This window comes from Doryrhamphus excisus, linkage group LG1 (genome assembly GCF_037039965.1).
Source record: "Doryrhamphus excisus strain RoL-2023G ecotype Guam linkage group LG1, RoL_Dexc_Guam_v1.1, whole genome shotgun sequence".
Taxonomy (NCBI): domain Eukaryota; kingdom Metazoa; phylum Chordata; class Actinopteri; order Syngnathiformes; family Syngnathidae; genus Doryrhamphus; species Doryrhamphus excisus.
The window spans coordinates 26,763,593-26,781,873 of NC_136357.1; the positions used below are offsets into that span (position 1 = coordinate 26,763,593).

At 35.9% G+C, this 18,281-nt stretch overlaps 3 protein-coding genes across 5 annotated transcripts; 2 read left to right on the top strand and 1 right to left on the bottom strand.

The window, feature by feature from the left end:
- On the top strand, positions 1-2,271 carry polr2l (RNA polymerase II, I and III subunit L). Its single transcript, XM_058078649.2, has 3 exons — positions 1-145; positions 452-557; positions 2,095-2,271. The coding sequence occupies exons 2-3, from the start codon at positions 463-465 to the stop codon at positions 2,201-2,203; spliced, it is 204 nt and encodes a 67-aa protein (XP_057934632.1). The 5' UTR covers positions 1-145; positions 452-462; the 3' UTR covers positions 2,204-2,271.
- A 1,822-nt stretch (positions 2,272-4,093) lies between these two features.
- Positions 4,094-13,537, bottom strand: LOC131132574 (cleavage and polyadenylation specificity factor subunit 7-like). Of its 3 annotated transcripts, none has more exons than XM_058078327.2 (9): positions 13,414-13,533; positions 13,000-13,080; positions 11,380-11,595; positions 10,190-10,293; positions 9,963-10,108; positions 8,122-8,443; positions 7,909-8,012; positions 6,099-6,243; positions 4,094-6,020 (listed from the first exon to the last, which is right to left on the bottom strand). In XM_058078327.2, the coding sequence occupies exons 1-9, from the start codon at positions 13,429-13,431 to the stop codon at positions 5,840-5,842; spliced, it is 1,317 nt and encodes a 438-aa protein (XP_057934310.2). In that variant the 5' UTR covers positions 13,432-13,533; the 3' UTR covers positions 4,094-5,839. The 3 variants fall into 3 exon arrangements, with proteins under 3 accessions (XP_057934310.2, XP_057934309.2, XP_057934308.2); XM_058078326.2 differs by having other exon boundaries at positions 4,094-6,023; XM_058078325.2 differs by having other exon boundaries at positions 4,094-6,243; positions 13,414-13,537.
- Positions 13,538-13,656: 119 nt separating this feature from the next.
- On the top strand, positions 13,657-18,281 carry sdhaf2 (succinate dehydrogenase complex assembly factor 2). Its single transcript, XM_058078328.2, has 4 exons — positions 13,657-13,802; positions 15,371-15,594; positions 15,690-15,799; positions 17,789-18,281. The coding sequence occupies exons 1-4, from the start codon at positions 13,776-13,778 to the stop codon at positions 17,914-17,916; spliced, it is 489 nt and encodes a 162-aa protein (XP_057934311.2). The 5' UTR covers positions 13,657-13,775; the 3' UTR covers positions 17,917-18,281.

Consider the following 18,281-nt stretch of genomic DNA (forward strand, 5'->3'; position numbering starts at 1 on the left):
CGGATGCTGAACGGACCATACCGGATGTGTTTCTAGTCACGTGACTTAGTTACTCGCTCAAGCTAGTTTGCCTGTTTAATTGGCGCAGCACAGATCCCGACTTATTGTGTAAATTATTAGGTGTAGAGCAACTCAACCAGTGAGGGTGAGTTAACGCACGATTAAACTTTTGTTATAGATGTTTTTGGGGAGATTCAGTAGTATTTCTTTTGTTTTAGCGGCGGAAATACAGTTAGCATCGCAGCTTTAGCTAGCGCTAACAGCATCGTGCTTCAACCACGGGGGGGGGGGGGGGTTTGTTGTTAGCAAAACATAAGCTAACCCAAAGCAAGATTACGAATTTATGAGAAATATACATTGAGCGGTGGTTATATAATTTAATACTCAATATTTATTTCAAAGTAGACATGACTGACCGTGTCTTTGAAGTACTCAGTGTGCCTGTGTCCAGGTGTTTGGAAAATGATCATCCCGGTCCGGTGCTTCACCTGTGGAAAGATCGTGGGTAATAAGTGGGAGATGTACCTTGGCCTCCTCCAGGCTGAGTACACGGAAGGGTAAGAACATCTGAAAAGTACATGCTTATACAAGTATTCAAGTGGAACGCCAGATATAGTTTTTCTGTAAAAAAAAAAAAAAACAAACTAGTTTTTAAAACTATATGTTTTATAGTTTTTTTTACTTCCCATGACGTCCATTGTTAGCCACAGTAGCTCATTAACTAGTAAATTTTGAACGACGGGCAAAATTCCACAAAAAGTGCAGTTCTTGTTTGAAATGCTGCACATAATAGTTACACCTATATTTAAAAAGGCATATTTTTGACACTTCAAGCCCTTACAAAATGATTACATTTATTTGAAATTGTATAATGTGTATATATATATGGTAATGGTTTAATTTCATTTGAACATACATCAGATTACAATTGAATGCATCACATAATCAGTTCCCAGTTCCACATGTCCAAAAGGAGTAGGAAGAAGCAAAGCTTATTAAATCCTACCCCTCCATCTTGTACTTTTACAATCAGTAACTGTTATATTTGTTCACTTCCTGCTTTCCTAATATTATTTAAGTGATTTATTTTTATTTAAATTATTTATTTTAGTTTTATTTTTGTATTTTATTTATTTTTAAAATTTAAGTCATTTATATTTATTTTATTTAAATTATTTATTTTTGTTGTATTTTAGTTTTATTTTATTTTTTGTCACGTACCGAAGTACAAGGTGATATGACCATACAATAACGTAAAGGGTACCATAGTAAGTGTCAATATAGTGATTATATATAGCACATCATGACACATCATGATTCCATAATTTGATTCCACATACGGAAATGCTATAGCTTTTTAATGTAGTCTGAGCATATAAGTGTTTCAAATGTACTTTTTCCCTGAGATCATATTTCTCCTCTCTTGTAGAGAAGTATTGGATGACATTTTTAGCTAATTGGTTATTTTTAGCCTTATGCATTATTTTAGCTGTTTTGAAGATGAACTATATCAGCAAGTTGAAGTATTTGTGATTTTAGAAATAAGGAGTTAGTATGTTCTCTGTTGGCGGTATTACAAATTATCCTGACTGACCTTTTTTTTTTGCAGTACATTTAGCGAGTGAAGATTGCTTTTATAGTTATTAGCCCACATTTCCACACAATAAGTAAGATATGGTACAACCAGAGAGCAATAAAGAGTATGGAGTGTTTTCTGATTGAGAACAAATTTTGCTTTGTTCAATATTGAAATATTTATATTATATACTTATATGTACTTACTAGTAATGAATGATAATGAAAGATGATTCCATCTTCTATCCTCCTGGATGGCATTCTGAGATGATGTAGGCTTTTCCGTTCACGTTCTAATGGTGCGATGTCTGTAACTTGTTGATCCAACTCCGTCCAGTAGATGGCATTGTGTCTCGGCTTCTTAATACACTTTAAATGCCCTGGTCTGCCACAGAATGAGACGACTTAGCGGGTGTTCAGATCCCTGTAAATGGTCTTTTTAGTCGTTGAAGACAAACATGGAAGACCGGTGTCCTGAATGTAACCATATCCTTTTTGTCTTCTTCCCCACCCGCTCAGCGACGCTCTTGACGCCCTGGGTCTGAAGAGGTACTGCTGTCGGAGGATGCTCCTCTCTCACGTGGATCTCATCGAGAAGCTGTTGAATTACGCTCCCCTGGAAAAGTAGTTCCGACTTGCTCCCTTCAAACAATGTTTTGTTTTTTTTTTTTTTGCTAAGTAAAGCTGTTAAAGCTGTCGGAATCGGTGGTTTTCAGTACGACATGGTGAGGATGGATGACGGCATTTTTTTTTTTTAATGCTGTGCGATCGAGCCACAAGGAACTACATGCGAGTTACTTATCGCTTATGTCTACTACAGTGGTGGGAAAAAAGACCTAATAGTTAATAGGAGCGTAAAGGTCATTATAGGTGTTATTTTACTTTGCGGAGGCGTATTTCGAGTAGGGATCGACGATATGTTTTTTTTTTGGGGGGGGCGATACCGATTTTTTTTCCATCACCCTTAGCCGATGGCCGATTTTGCTTGCGCCGATATTGCTTTTGATCCCTAAATTTACATGAAAAAATGACCATGATAACAAATATTCTAGGTCTCATGTTTAAAGAAATATTGATTGAAATGTAAACACTGAACACAGTAGGATTCAGCTTTCTTAAACACACATTTAAACGCCATTATCAACTTTAATAAATAGGAATAAATATTCAACCATGTGCAAAAACATTTCTGTCGTAGTTTAGTTTCCTCCGCGGCGTGACGCGCACCCATTCTTGTTCTGCACAACTAGTGAGAGTGCTTTTATTCATCTGTTGCGTTGGTATATGATGTTTTTGGGCTTTTCTTGTTGTCTTTAACTTTAACTGTTATGCCTAGCTAGCGATCACCCAGTGAAATGTGATGAGCTTTAGCAAGCAAGCTTACTCTATTACAGTAAAGTCTCGTTATATCGATATCGGTTATAACGAATTACTGCTTATTACGATACTATTTTCATTTCCCGGCAAATTTCTAGTATTTTATGATATAATTAGTTCCATTAGTACGATACCCGGTTATTATGATAATCCGGTTACTATGATGCCCTTTTCATCTCCCGCCAGCCAATTTGGTCTGCTTATATCGATACAGAAGCAGCTTAAATCAATCTTTGCTTAAGGATTTCAATACCAAAAAAGAACACGGCGAACGGCTGCTTCCAGTCAACTTTATTTTTCACACTTCCACCACCAGAGCGCAGCACACACACACCGATTCCCGCACTTCCTGGTTCACAGGTCATGCTCAACCCGTCCCACATAGCTGGCCAAACACATGCCTACAACAGAAGAACCAACTGACATAGCATACACACCTATTCCAACGAAGACACAAGCATACAAATACATGTATTTAATTGTGTTGTATTCAGATGTCTTTTTATCGCTCGTGGTTTCATGAACGCAGTTGGTTCTTCTGTTGCAGGCATGTGTTTGGCCAGCTATGTGGGGCGGGTTGAGCATGACCTGTGAACCAGGAAGTGCAGGAATCGGTGTGTGTGCTGTGCTCTGGTGGTGGAAGTGTGAAAAATAAAGTTGACTGGAACCAGCCGTTCGCCGTGTTCTTTTTTGGTATTGAAATCCTTAAGCAAAGATTGATTTAAGCTGCTCGACATTGTTCTATACTATAGAACAATTGTTCTATACTATAGAACAATGTCGCAGGATCGGATATATCGACAGTCCGGTTATATCGATATTTTTTCCGACTCCCGACAATATCGATATAACGAGACTTTACTGTACTTGTGAAAACGCGCCCTTGATGTGATTCAACAGTGGGGGGGGGCGGGGTACCACGACCACGTGTGTTGCGGGGGTCCTCTGACTTGACTGTAAATCATGCGGTCGATCCTTAATTTGAGGGTCATAAACAGTCTTTTTATGCTCTAACAATGACAATATTCCATTTATTAATATTAAATCCAATTAACCGCGATAAACGAGAGCCGACTAATAAATGTACACTTGTAAGAGCAAAATAAAAAACATATGGATACAGTTTAGGGATTTATATATATATATATATATAATACAAAAGACAACAATGAACATGAGTGTTATATACATTTGCAGGCGTCTGCACATGCAAAGGGTTCTAATCTGAATCGATCTACACAGTATAGCCTTGAAACAAGTCCGATTTAGGAGTCGATAAAGAAACCAAAAAGGACATTTCCAACAGCAGCAGCCTAACCAAAAACATTCAAGAAGTTCATATTACAAAACAATGACCAATTAGTATTCAGTCAGTTGTGCCGTACCAATTAATCCATTTTCACAGGTTTTGCTTTATTGTGAGATGTGGTTGGTTATGGACGATAAATGTGATGATATTGAATCGCACTAATCTACTAATGTCCTCTAAACTAATCATTGGTGGCATTCGATTACAGTTCAATCCTTTTCATGTGACCTTCATGACACACTACTCACAAAAACAAGATGGAGGGGGGATAATACAGGTGGTCCTTGGTTTTTTACACGATCCGTAAAAAAAAAATAACACTTTGGTCCCTAAATACTTGCTCGGGAACAGGTCACATCGCGCGCCGACGGAAGTATACGCGGCACACATTGAGGAAGAATAACATCGATGTTTGCTCATAATTATGTCTTCGAAAAAACAAAGTGAAAAATGAACACCACGAAGAGCGCAGATAGAGGAGACACGCCCACAACATCACGGTTGTATTAACGCTTCCGGACTATATCGTCTTTTTGGAAAAATTAATTAGTAAACCATCAGTTCATTCATTTCATTCGTTCATTTTCTACCGCTTTTTCCTCACGAGGGTCGCAGGAGTGCTGGAGCCTATCCCAGCTGTCTTGGGGCGAGAGGCAGGGTACACCCTGGACTGGTCGCCAGCCAATCACAGGGCACATATAGACAAACAACCATTCACACTCACATTCATATTCCTATGGACAATTTGGAGTCGCTAATTAACCTAGCATGTTTTTTGGAATGTGGGAGGAAACCGGAGTACCCGGAGAAAACCCACGCATGCACGGGGAGAACATGCAAACTCCACACAGAGATGGCCGAGGGTGGAATTGAACCCTGGTCTCCTAGCTGTGAGGTCTGCGCGCTAACCACTCGACCGCTGTGCCGCCCGGGTTGAATTTGGCATATTAGTAAAAAAAAAAAAAAAAGCAGATTTAAGCAAATTGTACAAATTCTTGGCCTAAATTAAGCTTTTTCTAAAATAATAATGACTTCTTTGTTTACGTGTACACGCCATGGAGAATTCCGAGAATTCCGGAATAACGGTATATTTCAGCATTTATTTGTTCAGTCTGTGCTTCTATTTTGAAAAGTTTGGAGCCCGGAAAAAGATTACTGAATGCTCGCAGGGGGGTCATGGATTCCGTGCGCTGTTACACGGAATTCTGAGAGGAGAAGAGTACTAGCCTAAAAAGTACTAGTGTGGAGTTTTTCCGAGCGACTTCATCACTTGTTGGTAACCCGAACACCACCTGTATTTTGGATGAAATTCCAGGATGAACCCAAAATGCACGGTCTCAACTCTTCCGAAACTTCCTCTTCGGCAAAACTCACAACATCGGAAGTCCAAATTCCTAACATTTTTGTGACTCGTGCAGATTAAACAAATAAGTCGCGGTAGTGACCGAATCCTCAACGGACCGCACAAAGTTAGACGTTGAAAGAAAAAGTGGAAGCTCCTCCGGCGTCGATGTGACGTTCAAGCGTTAAGTGACGGCGGGACCACACAAAACTGCGACGCTTTACGAGCTTACCGAGTCAGCGGTATCGGTCCCTCTGGTCTCTGTGCCTGTCCCGCAAACGCTCCCTGTCCCTCTCTCGACTCCGGGAGCGTTCCCTGTGCCTTCGAGATGTTCCGGCTCCTTCCCAATTGGGTAAACTCTCTCTGTGGCGATCCCTTTCCCGATCTCGATCCCGGCTGTCGGAGTGACTGCTACTCCTGCTGAGAAGGGTGTGACATTCATGGATTAGACATATGTGTGTGTGTGTTTGATTTATGCGACTAAAGCTAATCAACCTGTAGCTGGAGTTTCCCTGGATGGACACCAGGCAGTCTTTGAGGGAGGTGACCAAGGCTTGGCAGCGCTCGTCTCTGTAGATGCTGGACTGTTTGATGATGGCGATGGCCGTTAACAGAGTTTCCATGGCCACCCGCAGGTCTCCTGTATTCAGGCGGCGTGCACAATAAACAAGCAAAACATATTTCGGATAAGATGGATTCAATAGCCATGTTTACATTTACATTGATCCGTCGGACACATCTGTATTTTCAATCCTCAATGTTGTTGAATGAATTTTGAATTAATTCATTTTAATTAATAAAATAAATTTTGAACTAATTAATTTAATTAATAAAATAATTTTTGAATTAATTTAATTAATATGTTTTTTAAAATTGATTAATTTAATTAAAATAAATTTTGAACTAATTAATTTAATTAATAAAATAATTTTTGAATTAATTTAATTAATATGTTTTTTAAAATTGATTAATTTAATTAAAATAAATTTTGAATTAATTAATTTAATTAATAAAATTAATTACATTACATATCTTTGATAAGTTAAAGATGATTGCTTTTGATACATTATTATGCCATATATTATCATTGCATTCATGGAAAAAATTTGAATTAATTAATTTAATAAAATTAATTACATTAAATATCTTTGATAAGTTAAAGATGATTGCTTTTGATACATTATTATGCCATATATTATCATTGCATTCAAGGAAATTTTTTGAATTAATTACTTTAATTAATAAAATTAATTACATTAAACATCTTTGATAAGTTAAAGATGATTGTTTTTGATACATTATTATGTCATATATTATTGCATTCATGGAAAAATGTTGAATTAATTTAATTAATAAAATGAATTACATTAAATATCTTTGATAAGTTAACGATGAGTGCTTTTGATACATTATTATGCCATATATTATCATTGCATTCATGGAAAAAAATTGAATTAATTAATTTAATTAATAAAAATAATTACATTAAATATCTTTGAAAAGTTAAAGATGAGTGCTTTTGATACATTATTATGCCATATATTATCATTGCAGTCACGGAAAAATTTTGAATTAATTAATAAAATTAATGACATTAAATATATTTGAGAAGTTAAAGAGGATTGCTTTTGATACATTATTATGCCATATATTATCATTGCACTCATGGAAAAATTTTGAATTAATTAATTTAATAAAATTAATTACATTAAATATCTTTGATAAGTTAAAGATGATTGCTTTTGATACATTATTATGCCATATATTATCATTGCATTCATGGGAAAATGTTGAATTAATTAATTTAATTAATAAAATTAATTACATTAAATAGGAAAAAGCGGTAGAAAATGAATGAATTACATTAAATATCTTTGATAAGTTAAAGATGATTGCTTTTGATACATTATTATGCCATATATACTATCATTGCACTCATGGAAAAATAATGTGAAAATAAAAAAATTACATTTTAATTTAATTTTTATTTATTTAATAATTATTGTGACAGGCCTAGTAACAATGGGATATGAGTACCTGAAACAGGGTAATAAGGGACAATTTACCTTAGGTATCCTGAAAGGCGCTTTGAAATAAAATGTATTATTATTATAATTTTTGGGAAAATGGTTTAAACCTAATTCTGTCTTTTCATGTTAAACAGGAAGCTGCTTTGTGTTGAAGCATATATTCTTGAACAAATCGTTCAAAAAAAACCCAAAAATTTTCCAGAAAATTGTCCCTTATTACCTCGTTTTACGGTACCCTTTGGATCGTACCAAAAAAGGACTTTGGGGTTACTTACCGGTTGTTGCACCAGTCACAGCCTTGGTGATGGCGCTGCTAGCCACGGCCCTGTTCCTGTTCAACAGCTCTTCATAATCTCTTTCTCCCTTTTGAGACATTTGTCTGCAGAATATAAGACGACATATAATACATGACGACCGTGTGAAGACGGTAAAGGAGACAAATGGAAAAAATACTAATAATATTTGCGTTAAATGGAGGACATTCTCACTTTTGCTGACTGTAAGCCTGGCTGCTTTGTCTTTCTGGTGGCGGGGTGAAGTACGCGGGATTTAAATGCAGACTCGGAGACGGCTGTCTCGGAGCGCTGAAAGCTTGAGGAGGGAATAAAGGTGGCGGGAGGATGCCGGGGGGCATCGGCGGGAAAGGAGGGCGTGGCGGCTGGCCAAGGAAAGGGCTGGGATGCGAGGGAAATACGTTCCCCAGCGGGTGTGGCGGGAAGGGGGTAGGTACGCTCGGGGGGGTTGTGTCCCGGGGAGACGATGGAACCTCCGGCGGGTCCAAATCCCTGGAATTACTGCGCATGGGGAAACCTGTGGAAAAAGCACGGCGTTAATTTTTGAGTCACGGTGATGTACAGTGGTGTGAAAAAGAAATGTTTTATTATTAAGGGGGGAAAAAAAGTGATGCCCCCCCCACCCCCGAAGCTAACAACTAGCAGCAACAACTGCAATCAAGTGTTTGTGATAACTTGCAATGAGTCACGCGCAAAACTATCATGCTAGGTGTTAGCATACTAGCATTTTAGCCATTTTCTTAGGCAAACACTATTATACAAGGTGTTAGCATGCTAACGTTAGCATACTCGCATTTTTTTTGTGCTATTTTAATCGGTAGACACAACTTTAAACGCAAAAAACTATCATGCTACGTGTTAGCATACTAGCATTTTAGCCATTTTCTTAGGCAAACACTATTATGCAAGGTGTTAGCATGCTAACGTTAGCATACTCGCATTTTTTTGTGCTATTTTAATCGGTAGACACAACTTTAAACGCAAAAAAACTATCATGCTAGGTGTTAGCATACTAGAATTTTAGCCATTTTCTTAGGCAAACACTATTATGCAAGGTGTTAGCATGCTAACGTTAGCATACTCGCATTTTTTGTGCTATTTTAATCGGTAGACACAACTTTAAACGCAAAAAACTATCATGCTACGTGTTAGCATACTAGCATTTTAGCCATTTTCTTAGGCAAACACTATTATGCAAGGTGTTAGCATGCTAACGTTAGCATACTCACAATTTTTTTGCTATTTTAATCGGTAGACACAACTTTAAATGCAAAAAACTATCATGGTAGATGTTAGCATACTAGCATTTTAGCCATTTTCTTAGGCAAGCACTATTATGCAAGGTGTTAGCATGATCACTATCATGCGAGGTGTTTTTAAAAAGTAGGCACTTATACAAACACTTAGCATCGTTATGTTCGACATTATTATGCTCACACCTAGCATGTGGGGTCTTTTGTGACCTGTCGGATGAGTCATTGTTGTTGACCATGTTTTTCGCCATTTGTAGATAATGGCTCTCACTGTGTTTTGCTAGAGTCCCAAAGCTTTAGAACCTTTTCCACATTCATGGATCTCAATTAATGTTACTTAAGTTATGTTTTAACGAGAAGGGCAATCACACGGCGGTCGAGTGGTTAGCGTGCAGACCTCACAGCTAGGAGACCAGGGTTCAATTCCACCCTCGGCCATCTCTGTGTGGAGTTTGCATGTTCTCCCCGTGCATGCGTGGGTTTTCTCCGGGTACTCCGGTTTCCTCCCACATTCCAAAAACATGCTAGGTTAATTGGCGACTCCAAATTGTCCATAGGTATGAATGTGAGTGTGAATGGTTGTTTGTCTATATGTGCCCTGTGATTGGCTGGCCACCAGTCCAGGGTGTACCCCGCCTCTCGCCCGAAGACAGCGACCCTCGATAGAAAATGAATGAATGAATATTTAAATTTGATGATCTGAAACATTCAAGTGTGACAAACATGCATAAAAAAAAGAAGAAATCAGGAAGTGGGCAAACAACTTTTCATATAATATCTTACGTTTGTTGGCGACATCCTCAAACACGGAGAGGTTTTGATGAGTGGCAAAGCGGCAGTCGATGCTTTTCCCATCCATCGTACATTGCGGTATTTTCTCCAACAATGTTTTTAACGATTCCTCTGAAGTCACCACAACCTTTGCATAGCTGCGGAAAGGAGACGACGACATGTCAACATGTCGCAACATGTCAACAACTCTAATCTCTTAACACCCGTCCTTTACTTACCCTCTTGATTGGCCATTAGTTTTGTTCTCTGCAAATTTGATCTCGTGGATATCGTTGACCCCCAACTTTTGGGCCACACACATGAGGTCTTTGTCAGATGTCCACTAAATGATGTAGGAATGTGAAGAACATGAGTACAGGTTAGCTTTATTGCAGATACAAGTCGACATGTCAAGTGTCACACTGCCTCCGCCACATTTTACCCCAGACGTGATATGCTTTGGATCGTCGTCATTATCGTAGGGGCTAATCCTTCCGAAGAATGTTCATCCAGAACTGATATTAGCATATCCTTTTTAGCCACTGACACTGGTAGGCACATATATGAACACATCATACTAGGTATTAGCATGCTAACGTTAGCATACTAGCATTTTTTTTTTGCTATTTTAAATCGGTAGACACAACTTTAAACGCAAAACTATCATGCTAGGTGTTAGCATACTAGCATTTTAGCCATTTTGTTAGGCAAACACTATTATGCAAGGTGTTAGCATGCTAACGTTAGCATACTGGCATTTTTTTGGCTATTTTAATCGGTAGACACAACTTTCAACGCAAAACTATCATGCTAGGTGTTAGCATACTAGCATTTTTGCCATTTTCTTAGGCAAACACTATTATGCAAGGTGTTAGCATACTAGCATATGTTTTTTTTGCTATTTTAATCGGTAGACACAACTTTAAACGCAAAACTATCATGCTAGGTGTTAGCATGCTAGCATTTTAGCCATTTTCTTAGGCAAACACTATTATGCAAGGTGTTAGAGCATGCTAACGTTAGCATACTAGCCTTTTTTTGCTATTTTAATCGGTAGACACAACTTTAAACGTAAAACTAGCATGCTAGGTGTTAGCATACTAGCATTTTAGCCATTTTCTTAGGAAAACACTATTATGCAAGGTGTTAGCATGCTAACGTTAGCATACTAGCATTTTTTGCTATTTTAAATCGGTAGACACAACTTTAAACGCAAAACTATCATGCTAGGTGTTAGCATGCTAGCATTTTAGCCATTTTCTTAGGCAAAAACTATTATGCAAGGTGTTAGCATGCTAATGTTAGCATACTAGCATTTTTTTTGCTATTTTAAATCGGTAGACACAACTTTAAACGCAAAACTATCATGCTAGGTGTTAGCATACTAGCATTTTAGCCATTTTCTACAGTATAAGGATGTGGAACTCACCCAAGAAAAATGTCCGATATATAAACAGTACTTTCGGGACGGGTCTTTTTCCTTTTCGTTGTTCTTCACGGCAAGCGGTTCATCCTCAGGTTTCGTTGGCGTTTCTCTGTCGGCGGCTGCATTTGACGTGACGTTCAAATGCTGAGCTGAACTGGCTGAGCCGGCAAGCACGGCATCATCAAAAAGATCATCCGCCTCGTTGCTTAGGTCCAAATCCTAAAAAAAAGTCGTCTTGATTCAGCATATTTTTTTAAAATCAAAATAGCAGTCATGCCAAAATGTTGTGTTGCTGCTGGATGTTCACAATATCCCAGTGATACTTTTCATACAAAATGAAGGTTTAAGACTACAACAAAGCAAGTACAGAGAACCCAAGTCATGTTCTGTTCTTTGCAGACATCATTTCACTGAAGACTCGGTATAAACGCATTTTGGATGCCAGGACGCCATTCCTGACGCAATGCTACACAGGAAAAAATCAATCTCCCACCGAACAGAGTACATTTTGAATTCTAAACACTATGCCACCATAGCAACAAGCATTCAAAGCATTATTAAACATGTTATAAAACATATTTTCACGCCAGCAAATTTACTGTTTGCTTTAAAAAAACATCAACAAAGAACGTAATTACATAAGAAATATAGAACATATTCAAGCAAAATTTATCCATCATGTCAGTGACCCTTTCAGGCTGAGGGAGTGGCATCCGTTACTTACATACATACAAAGATATTATAGATTATAAATATAATCATAAATAATAATGAAAAAAATAACATAAATAATAATAAATAAATAAGAATAATTTACCCATGTTTTAGCTGTGCTTTTATTTAAATCAATTTTTTCTGTAAAACAAAATTATAATATAATATGGGAATAAAGTCAAAATATTATAAAAATCTAAATTACAAGAAGAAAGTTACTTACATACACACAAAGACATAGATATAGATACTAATAAATATAACAATAAAAAATAAAATAAAAAATAAATAATAATAAGAATAAATAAATAAGAATAATTTACCCATGTTTTAGCTGTGCTTTTATTTAACTCAATTTTTTCTGTAAAACAAAATTATAATATAATATGGGAATAAAGTCAAAATATTATGAAAATCTAAATTACAAGAAGAAAGTTACTTACATACACACAAAGACATAGATATAGATAATAATAAATATAACAATAAATAATAATAAAATAAAAAATAAAATAAATAAATAAGAATAATTTACCCATGTTTTAGCTGTTTATAAACGAATTAATATTGTATTTTAATGCATCTTTCATTCTGTTTACTTGCTTTTATTCAACTCTGTTTTTTCTGTAAAGCATCTTTGAGTACTTTGAAAAGCACTATACAAATAAAATGTATTATTATTATAAAAAATAATGCATAAAAACATAAATAATATTTTAAAATTAGCTTTTTTTTAAAGTCACCTTATGTCTTTTTCTGTGCAGCATAAATTACTAGGTCATAAACAGAGAATGGTTGTGTTTGTAAGTATAGAAAACATTGCACACAAATATGTGCACTAAGTGAACTTCCAGACAATAATAATAATTATTATTATTAATAATTTGAAACAATAAACGCAAAACTCACCTCGTCGCTTAGGTTGGAGTCACTGTACACTGCACCCTTTTTGGCTTGACTCGGCCCGGCAGCAGCAGCCATCCCCAGGGCCTGAGATCATCCAGTGGATAATAATGGCAATGATGTATAATATTGTATAATATTAATAACACTGGAGGTTCAGAATGCACGTTCACTCGGGAAACATTATATTATAAAACGATAAACAATACTCGGTAACGATTTATACTGTCTTGACATTTGCTAACGATAGCTAACGTTGCACTCGGATGTACAAAAATGATTTATGTGTTAATATCTAACACTAACACGCAGAATGACCCACGGGGAAACAATAACTTTATAAAAACATGCACTGGTTATTTTTTATAAAGCTATAATTTGTTTTTTTATGCTCGATTGATGCTATTGTTGCTAACGTACCTGGCTGTTCAAGTGCATCTGCTAAATGTTACCGGCTAGCAACACGCTTGACGCGCTTAATGGTTCCTATGAGTAAAATTTGCGGAAAAAGGCAATTCTACCCATACGACACATATTAATAAAGCTTAAAAACGAGATGGTTTACTAATATCTTTTTAACATATACATGCGGCGGTGTTATTAACAAGTTTATCCGAGTAGGGTAACGCCATTAGCGATTCTGCGTCACGTGTCCAACCGTTCGCCAATCACAGAAGCGCGTGACGGAAGTGAAGTGTTTGTTTTTCTGACGTCGGGCGACGTCCACATTGCAGACGGTCGTCTCGCCAGAGGTCAGCGACGTAACAAGACGAGGATTCAAAATGTTGTCTTCGGTTATTGCCAAAAAAGTGAGTTATTTTTTTGGGGGAAAAAATTGGTTCTTTTCAACCGTTCGCGAGGATGCTATAAGTGTTGTACAACAGGGCAACGTGAGACCTTATGCAACTCTGCTTTAGTGCTTGTAGACTGTATGTAATACATGTATGTAATACATGTATTACATAATACATGTATTATATACATGTATGTAATCAGGAAAACGCCGAAATAAACAAAAAAACATGCATTGTTTTAATTTGTTTTTTATCAGTAATAATTTTGATATGCATTGGGGTCCCATGCCATGCATGTGCTTAAAAAGTGATATAGGTGAAAAAGAAGCATCAAATACTATTTATATATTTGTATGCATTATTTTTTTTATAATAATAATAATACATTTTATTTGTATAGCGCTTTTCAAAGTACTCAAAAATGCTTTACGGAAAAAATAGAGTTAAATAAAAGCAAGTAAACAGAGTAAAATATACATTAAAATACAACATTCATTTGTTTATACACAGCTAAAACATGGGTAAATTATTCTTATTTATTTATTATTTTATTTTTTAATTTTATTATTATTTATTGTTATATTTATTATTATCTATGTCTGTGTGTATGTCAGTAACTTTCTTCTTGTAATTTAGATTTTCATAATATTTTGACTTTATACCCATGATATTATTTTATAATTTTGTTTTACAGAAAAAAATGAGCTAAATAAAAGCAAGTAAACAGAGTAAAAGATACAAAGATTAAAATACAACATTAATTTGTTTATACACAACTAAAACATGGGTAAATTCATCTTATTTATTTATTCTTATTTATTTATTATTTTATATATTTTTTTATTATTATTTATTGTTATATTTATTATTATCTATATCTATATCTTTGTGTGTATGTAAGTAACTTTCTTCTTGTAATTTAGATTTTCATAATATTTTGACTTTATTCCCATAAAATTATATTATAATTTTGTTTTACAGAAAAAAATGTAGTTAAATAAAAGCAAGTAAACAGAGAAAAATATACATTAAAATACAACATTCATTCGTTTATACACAGCAAAAACATGGGTAAATTATTCTTATTTATTTATTTATTTATTTATTCTTATTTATTTATTATTTTATTTTTTTTTATTATTATTTATTGTTATATTATTATCTATATCTTTGTGTGTATGTAAGTAACTTTCTTCCTCTAATTTAGATTTTCATAATATTTTGACTTTATTCCCATAATATTATATTATAATTTTGTTTTACAGAAAAAAAAATAGTTAAATAAAAGCAAGTAAACAGAGAAAAAATACATTAAAATACAACATTCATTTGTTTATACACAGCTAAAACATGGGTAAATTATTATTTATTTATTCTTATTTATTTCTTATTTTATTTTTTATTTTATTATTATTTATGTTATATTTATTATTATCTATATAATATCTTTGTGTGTATGTAAGTAACTTTTTTCTTGTAATTTAGATTTTCATAATTTTTGACTTTATTCCCAATATATATTATTATAATTTTGTTGCTAAATTATATTTCTATTGTATTTATACATTTTGTTTTCCTGTCAGCTGGTTACAGGAATGTGCCAGACGGCGAGGAGACCAGCCGCGATCGGGCTGGTACCTTCCTGTTGCTACCGCGGCGACGCTCCCGATGACGTCAAGACCGACCTGATCGAGATCCCCTTGCCCCCTTGGCAGGAAAAACCCGGGGAGCCCACCGACATCAAGAGACGGCGTTTGCTGTACGAGAGTCGTAAGAGAGGAATGCTGGAGAACTGCATATTGCTCAGGTTATTAAATATTACGTAGCATTCACGGCCATGTTTTATTTATTTTTTTTTCACATTAGCTGGAACTAAAATGAGGTTCTCCCCCCCCCGTGTAGCCTTTTTGCGAAGCGGTACTTGAACACAATGAGTGAGACCCAGCTGCAGCAGTATGACAGACTGATCAATGAACCCAGCAACGACTGGGATATCTACTACTGGGCAACAGGTGAACCAATCCTTTCTGTATGTCAGGGGTCTCAAAAATGCTACTATGCTAGCATGATAGTAGCATTTACATTTGTGTCTACCCATTAAAATTGCAAAAAAATGCTAGTAAGCTAATGTTAGCATGCTAATACGTCACATTTTAGTGTCTACCTGTGAAAATGACAAAATTCTGCTATGCTAATGTTAGCATGCTAACACCTAGCATGATAGTGCTAAGTGTTTATATAAGCGTCTGCCCAGGTAAACAGATTAAAATGCTACTATGCTAACTCCTAGCATGATAGTAGCGTTTACATTTGTGTCTACCCATTAAAATTGCAAAAAAATGCTAGTAAGCTAACGTTAGCATGCTAATACCTCACATTTTAGTGTCTACCTGTGAAAATGACAAAATTCTGCTATGCTAATGTTAGCATGCTAACACCTAGCATGATAGTGCTAAGTGTTTATATAAGCGTCTGCCCAGGTAAACGGATAAAAATGCTACTATGCTAACTCCTAGCATGATAGTGGCGTTTACATTTGTGTCTACCCATTAAAATTGCAAAAAAATGCTAGTAAGCTAACGTTAGCATGCTAATACCTCACCTTATAGTGTCTACCTGTGAAAATGACAAAATTCTGCTATGCTAATGTTAGCATGCTAACACCTAGCATGATAGTGCTAAGTGTTTATATAAGCGTCTGCCCAGGTAAACGGATAAAAATGCTACTATGCTAACTCCTAGCATGATAGTGGCGTTTACATTTGTGTCTACCCATTAAAATTGCAAAAAAATGCTAGTAAGCTAACGTTAGCATGCTAATACCTCACCTTATAGTGTCTACCTGTGAAAATGACAAATTCTGCTATGCTAAAGTTACCATGCTAACACCTAGCATGATAGTGCTAAGTGTTTATGTAAGCGTCTGCCCAGGGTAAACGGATTAAAATGCTACTATGCTAACTCCTAGCATGATAGTAGCGTTTACATTTGTGTCTACCCATTAAAATTGCAAAAAAATGCTAGTAAGCTAACGTTAGCATGCTAATACCTCACATTTTAGTGTCTACCTGTGAAAATGACAAATTCTGCTATGCTAATGTTAGCATGCTAACACCTAGCATGATAGTGCCAAGTTTTTATATAAGCCTCTGCCCAGGTAAAATGCTACTATGCTAACACCTAGCATGATAGTGGCGTTCACATTTGTGTCCACCCATTAAAATTGCAAAAAATGCTAGTATGCTAACATTAGCATGTCTACCTGTGAAAATGACAAATTCTGCGATGCTAATGTTAGCATGCTAACACCTAGCATGATAGTGCTAAGCATTCATATATGTGTCCACCCACGTAAACGGCTATTAATGACAATATGGTAATATTATCATGCTAGCAATGTTAGTGTGCTAACACCTAGCATGATAGTGGCGTTTACATTTGTGTCCACCCATTAAAATTGCAAAAAATGCTAGTATGCTAACATTAGCATGTCTACCTATGAAAATGATGACAATTCCTGCGATGCTAATGTTAACATGCTAACACCTAGCATGATAGTGCTAAGCGTTCATATACATGTGTCCACCCATGTAAACGGCTATAAATTATAATATATTATCATGTTAGCAATGTTAGCGTGCTAACACCTAGCATAATAGTGCCAAGTGTTCATATAAGCGTCTGCCCGGGTAAACTGATTAAAATGCTACTATGCTAACACCTAGCATGAGAGTGGCGTTCACGTTTGTGTCCACCCATTAAAATTGCAAAAAATGCTAGTATGCTAACGTTAGCATGTCTACCTGTGAAAATGACAAATTCTGCGATGCTAATGTTAGCATGCTAACACCTCGCATGATAGTTCTAAGCATTCATATATGTGTCCACCCACGTAAACGTCTATAAATAATAATATGGTAATATTATCATGCTAGCATTGTTAGCATGCTAACACCTAGCATGATAGTGTTCATATAAGTGACTTCCTGTTGTGCTTACAGAAGCTCAGCCCACCCCGGATGTTTACCAGGGAGAGGTGATGGATATGCTGAAGGAGTTCACCAAGAACCGCAACCAGGAGCAGAGGTTGGACGCTCCCAGCTTGGAATACCTGGAAAAAGAAGGCTAAAGAGAAAATTCCGACAGACTAAGACGGGTGACATAACCCACTGGCAGGACTACTACAGTACTACTATGAAAGTCTGTGTATTTTGCAGTTTTATGCAGCAAAGTCGTGGTAAATAGTAACTCTTACTGTATCTGGCATTCATTGTTGAGTGATATTTTTATTGAAAAATTGAATATATATTCACTGTAAGGTGAATATAGGAGTTGTGATGATTAATTATTGGTAAAATTTACTTGTTTTGTGTTGTAATTATGATATTTACTCAAAAATTGGAGCCATTTTCGTCGCTTTTTATACATGCAATGTCAATGTATAACCACCAGATGGCGACAAAGTACATAAAATCGTGTCACATTTAAGACGTG

Bases quoted from the DNA above. Each gene is read 5' to 3' on its own strand.
- polr2l (XM_058078649.2), top strand. From the start codon at position 463: ATGATCATCCCGGTCCGGTGCTTCACCTGTGGAAAGATCGTGGGTAAT. The intron at 558-2,094 runs GTAAGAACATCT...CCACCCGCTCAG, and splicing joins CAGGCTGAGTACACGGAAGG to CGACGCTCTTGACGCCCTGG.
- LOC131132574 (XM_058078325.2), bottom strand. The intron at 8,444-9,962 runs GTAAGATATTAT...CTTTTTCCACAG, and splicing joins TGAGGATGTCGCCAACAAAC to GTTTCCCCATGCGCAGTAAT. The intron at 6,244-7,908 runs GTAAGTAACCCC...GCCTGAATACAG, and splicing joins TGTGACTGGTGCAACAACCG to GAGACCTGCGGGTGGCCATG.
- sdhaf2 (XM_058078328.2), top strand. From the start codon at position 13,776: ATGTTGTCTTCGGTTATTGCCAAAAAA. The intron at 13,803-15,370 runs GTGAGTTATTTT...TTTTCCTGTCAG, and splicing joins CTTCGGTTATTGCCAAAAAA to CTGGTTACAGGAATGTGCCA. The intron at 15,595-15,689 runs GTTATTAAATAT...CCCCCCGTGTAG, and splicing joins GAGAACTGCATATTGCTCAG to CCTTTTTGCGAAGCGGTACT.